Source organism: Nicotiana attenuata, unplaced genomic scaffold, assembly GCF_001879085.1.
Source record: "Nicotiana attenuata strain UT unplaced genomic scaffold, NIATTr2, whole genome shotgun sequence".
Taxonomy (NCBI): Eukaryota; Viridiplantae; Streptophyta; class Magnoliopsida; order Solanales; family Solanaceae; genus Nicotiana; species Nicotiana attenuata.
In genome coordinates, this window is record NW_017670470.1 from 268,705 (window position 1) to 274,852 (window position 6,148).

At 38.7% G+C, this 6,148-nt stretch overlaps 1 protein-coding gene across 1 annotated transcript; it reads left to right on the forward strand.

The window, feature by feature from the left end:
* Positions 1-3,177: 3,177 nt before the first annotated feature.
* Positions 3,178-3,852, forward strand: LOC109239871. The gene has a single exon (XM_019406464.1). It carries the CDS (start codon positions 3,178-3,180, stop codon positions 3,850-3,852), a length of 675 nt encoding a protein of 224 aa, XP_019262009.1.
* Positions 3,853-6,148: the final 2,296 nt, after the last annotated feature.

Below are 6,148 nucleotides of genomic sequence, written 5' to 3' on the forward strand. Positions count from 1 at the left end.
CTACGAATTAGCCATATTCCCCATGAGAACCGAACCTAAGGAGCTGATTACAACTGGTTCCTCAAGATTGTTTGGCAAATCATCAAAACTCAAAGTACCATAACTTATCAATTTCCCCCTTTTTGATGAATGACAAACCTAGAATTATTCCCCCTGAGAATTAGATTCCTTACATGCATTAATCACATTTGGTCCGTGCCCAGTTCGTTGAGAACGTTTGTCATCATCAAAACATGACATAGTATAACTTGGATCAATTTCCCCCTTTTTGATGATGACAAACCCGAAATTATTATTCCTCATGAAAACCAGATTCCTCACATGTTTCCCTGCGGATCAGACCTATAATCAACATATTAGCAGCAACGTTCCCCCTGAGAAGCAGAGCCATCTTTCATGCACAACTCAACATATCGATTCGATTTTGTTCCTCCCCCATGTTGACACCAAACCATATAACTTTCACACCCATGTTGACACCTATATAACTTCCCCCATGTTGACACCATACCATATAACTTTCACACCCATGTTGACACCTATATAGCAGAAGAGATATCTTAGGATGTCTAGAGACCAGAATAAAAGAAAAAAAGACAAAAAATGTTCTTTATAAGGTAGCTAAGGATTGGGGCTATTGTTATAACTATGCTAAGGCTGAAAATGGAAGAATATGGCTGTTATGGAAGACCAACTTGACAGTTAACATAATTCAAGTCCATGAGCAGTTCATTCACTGTCTAGTGATGAATCCAGTGACTGGATACAAGATTATGTTGACTGTAGTGTATACTAGTAACAAATTGCAAGAAAGGGAAAGTCTATGGTATGGTCTGCAACAGTTTGGGGGGCAGGTACAAATTCCCTGGCTCATAAGTGGTGGTTTCAACAATGTCCTAACCACAGATGATAGATTAGGACAACCAGTCACTATGAATGAGATTCAGGAGTTCAAGGATTGTATAGATAACATGAAAATGACCCCATTGAGGACTAAGGGATGTTTCTTTACTTGGTGTAATAAGCAAAGTGCAAATGATAGAGTTTACAGTAAGAATGATTGGGTTTTTGGCAATTTTGAATGGACTAAAGACTATGGGCATGTGGAAGCTGAATTCTTAGAACCTGGAGTGTCCAATCACTCACCTATCTTGATCCAAATATGGAGAAGGAATACTATATATCCCAATCCATTCAAGCTGTATATGGTAACAATCGAGCACAATGAGTTTAAGCCTATAGTAGATAGAATTTGGCAGCAGACGCTGGGAGATGATCCTATGTCTGGATCTAGCTGAAGCTACAAAAGATGAAAGGTGAGACTAGAGGTTTAAACAAGGAGTTGGCTAGTTATGAACAGAGATTGATACAAATAAGACAGAAACTGGAGTGTACACAGGCCAATTTGATACTTGATCCTTTCAATCAAGTATGGTTAGATCAGGAAAAGCAAACACTACAGGGTCTAGAGAAATGGAGCACTATAGAGGAGAGAATACTAAGGCAGAAGGCTAGAGTGAACTGGATTGATTATGGGGATTCAAACTCCAAATACTTCTATGCACAACTGAAGATTAGAGCAAGCAAGAACACAATTGCCTCTGTATATAATGACTTGGGAGTTAAGATCACGACCCTAAAGCTGTAGAAGAAGAATTCACATGCTTTTTGAAACAACTTATGGGAACAGCTACTGGACTAAAGCCATGTCCTAATACCAAATTCATCAAAGAGGGAGAGTGCCTCTCAATACAACATCAACAGGACCTAATTCAGGACATCACATATGCAGAAATAGATGAAGCAGTGAAGGACATGCCAAATGATAAAGCCCCTGGAGTTGATGGATTTCCAATAGAGTTCTTCACAAAGCACTGGCAGGAAGTGAAACAAGATATATATGATGTTGTGCTATTTTTTTACCAAACAGGCAAGATGAAGCAAGCATGGAACTGTACAGCCATAACTTTGATCCCTAAAGTTCCATCCCCTACAATAGTGAAGGATTATAGGCCTATTGCTTGCTACACCACTGTGTACAAAATCATTGCTAAGATCTTGAATAAAAGAATCAAAAGGGTAATTGAGCTTATAATAGGGAAAGCACAGTCTGCTTTTATAGAAGGGAGGAGTATTATTGACAATATCCTATTCAGTCATGAACTATTCAATGGCTATAATAGGAAAGGCTTGTCTCCAAGATGTGTTCTCAAGGTAGACTTAAGGAAAGCTTATGATTCACTGGATTGGCAGTTTGTTAGATACATGCTTACTGATCTTGGCTTCCCTCAGAAATTCATTCCATGGATAATGGAATGTGTGACAACAGTATCTTATTCTTTGGTTTTAAATGGGGGACTGACCAAACCTTTTCAATCTAAGAGAGGAATAAGGCAAGGAGATCCAATGTCTCCTTATCTCTTTGTGATTGCTATGGAATACTTACAAAGGGAGATGAACCAAGTGTCTTTACAAAAGGAGTTCAAATTCCACCTCAAATGCAAGAAGCTGGGAGCAACATACATATATTTTGCTGACGATTTGTTAATGTTTTGCGGTGGTGATATAAATTCAGTTAATAAATTACAGGAAGCTTTTAATAGATTCTCAGTTGCATCTGGGCTGCAGGCAAATACAGAAAAGAGTTCCATATATATTACAGGTGTGGCACAACACATAAAGGAGAAACTGTTGGAGCTTACTTGATATACAGAGGGTTCTTTGCCCTTTAAGTACCTGGGGGTTCCATTGTCGACAAGAAAGCTGAACATCCACCAATGTCTACCATTGGTAGAAAAGATCACTAAAAGAGTAAGGTGCTGGTCAGCCAGGTTGCTTTCATATTCTGGGAGAATTCAACTCATCAAATCTGTACTATTTGGAATACAAACATACTGGGCTCAAATGTTCTTGCTGCCAAAGAAGATCATGAAGATGATAGAAACCATATGTAGAACCTTTCTGTGGACTGGCTCAACTGAGTGCTCAAGGAAAGCTTTGATTGCATGGGACAAGATATGTCAGCCTAAAACTACGGGAGGTTTGCATGTTATAAACATGAAGATATAGAATAAAGCAGCACTGTTGAAACATCTCTGGGCATTGGCTATGAAGAAAGATACATTGTGGATCAAATGGGCTCACAATTACTATATAAAGAATAGAGATATTGCATAAATGGACACACCCAAAGCAGCAGCATGGGTGGTCAGGAAGATCATTAAGGCAAGAGAGGATGTGAACCAGATGAGGCCGGGACAGAATAGCCTTATATCTACATTGGAGAACTTAGTAAAGCAAGGCAAGTTCCAAATCCATAAAGCTTATGTTCAGATGCAGCCTCAGTTTCCAAAAGTTACGTGGAAAAGCCTTCATCTACATACACATATTCATCCTAGATTCAAATTTCATCTATGGCTGGCTATTCATCAAAGACTAGCAACTGTAGATAGACTCATGAAATTTGGAATTCAAGCTCCCTTAGAATGTGTGTTTTGTGCAACCAACATGGAAACTTTTGAGCATCTATACTTTGGATGTCCAAAAACTAACAAACTATGGGACAGAGTATTGAAATCACTTGGCATTACAAGGCAGATAGGAAGCTGGAAAACTGAGCTGAATTGGTTGAGCAGATTGGCAAGTAGGAAGAACTGTAAAGCAGAAATGACTACAGCAATTTTCACAATGGTAGTATACTGCATTTGGCATGAAAGGAACTCAATTAGATTCAACAAAGGCGGATATAACATGGATGAAATATGCAAGGAAATTGCTAAGCATATACACATACAAGGGAGAAAGAAGACCAAATGGCAAATAGAATTGGAGAGTTTAAACAATTTTCCTTAGTTTAGATATAGTTGTTTGAAGTAATGTAGTTACAGAGTTATGTGTATAAATAGAGAATAGGAGATTAATGGTCAGCATTAATCTGGATATGTAATGACAGTTTTTTTGATGAAATAAAATGTTAGTTTTATCAACAAAAAAATAGCAGAAGAAGCACAACCAAAAAGAAGTTCAGCAACATTAACTCAGGCCACTTGGGCAACACAGCATTAATAATAACAAGAACAACAAGTGAATATCAGTGCACAAAATAGAGTGATTGCCCATAGTGGAGTAATTATGATAAAAGCACAGTAGTTTCAACAATACATAATATGACAACTTAAACAACTAAGTACCAATGTCATCAAATATAAGGATCAAAAAAGAATTCAAGGGAATTTGGAAGGAGTGAAAGAAATGAATCACTGGGCAGGAGGGAAAAGTAACGGGATAAGGCCTTGATGAGCTTGTCCATTCGTTCACGCACTCTCCTTTGATCAATGATCTTCTGCTCTTTCTGTTCCTTCACCTGTTTCCTCAATCTTTCATTCTCACCCTTCAACTTAGCATTCTATTCTGCCAAGGGTCTACGAGAACCAGGTTCTCAACCTGTCTAAGTAGGTTGAACCATCAATCAGATCACCAAGAATCTCCCCAAGCTTCTTCTCATCAAGAACAAACTCGGTCTCATGCACATATAGCATCAGAGTGTCACATAAAACATAGAAGTTTTTACTTCTTCTTCATATACGTTGGGACTTGGAGGAACAAAGAGGTGATTCTATTTTGGAACTCAACAATGCCAAGAAGTTCCTCCATTTTTGCCAGCAACATCAGAGTCAACACTCTGCCTGACAGCACTATTTGAGACTTTAAAGTCTTCTCCTCCAAACCTAATGGCTCAACCTTTTGCTTCTGTAAAGAACCAGGTTCCTCACTTACACTACCCTTTCTATCCCTGAGCAGCCATGCCTCCCTCTTCTTCTTCTCAATCTGTTTACCCTTATCATCTACTGCATCTTTCTCAGCCAACTTTCTTTTCTCCATTTTTTTAATGCCTTCTCACAAATGGAGATTTTTCCACTTCATTCTCTCTTCGACAATCACATCAGCAGGTCATACCACTTCATCATCAATCAGTCCACTTTTCATCAATCCTTTTTACTGGATCGGAAGTTCGTTTATACACAGAGCTCAAAAAGAAAAAGATCATCATTAAAATGGACTTCATGAGAAGAACTCGAGGGATCAGGTTCCTCATTCAGTCCTCATATTTACCAATCTCTATATCCTTCAAGGCTTCCACAAATCCAGCAACAACTTCAGCCTCACGCTCTAGAATATTAGATCTACCCTGTTCCCTTTCAGTTAAACTTCCATCAAAATCTACCAAAGAATTCTTGGGATTTTGATTCTGATGGAGTTAGTTCTTTGGAAAGTGAGAGAGTTGGGTTTACTTCTGGCATATTTGGAAAGAAGGATTATTTTGAGACAAGGTTAATTTTGGTTTTGAAGAAAAGAATAGGTTTTATTTGGGTGTAAGATAGAGAAGTGCCTTTTTTGGGGTAACGGGTCAGTTCAGAAAAGGTTTAACATTTTGGACTTCAAAAGTTAGGAGGAGAGGCAAGAGAAAGGCAGAAACAAATTGATGACACGACACTTCAGCAGCTTAAAAAGGCATATAAGTATTGAAGAGACTACTAACCTGAGTCACAGGAACTAGATTCCGTGACGGTTTTTGAAACTTTTGAGCAAAGACTCCTAGAAGTGCAAAGTCACTCTTACTTGTTTTTGTCCTGAAATTGCCATATGTGTATACCTGTAAGAATATAGATTTGAGTTAGATGTCGCCGAAAAATAATTTTTAGCATTGTACCTTTCCTTCTTAACATAGCCAATCATCGAGGGACCAGGTCCTCAGTTGAGTTTGATCAACCCCAATTCCAGACGTTTTCTTTCAAAATGTTCCCTGCTCAGCACCTTGGTGAAGATGTCTGCTACCTGATCCTTCTTCTTCTAGAACTTCATACAAATCAGAACATTTTCAACATTGTCCCTGAGAAAATGGTGTCTGACATCAATGTGCTTTGTCCTTTTGTGTTTCCAATTTGGGACTGAAGTTTGATTGGTAGGGGAACTGGGAAATTTAGATGGATTTCCCTGCACTCCTTGCTTTGCTACCTGTGGAGTGCCTTGCACTGCATCACAAACTCTTTCTTCAGCTTCAGTGGTAGTAATTGGGGTACCAGGTTCCTCTTGAGAAGTGGAAGGGGATGTGACATTGTCTTCACTTGCCTCCTTCATCTGGCTCATT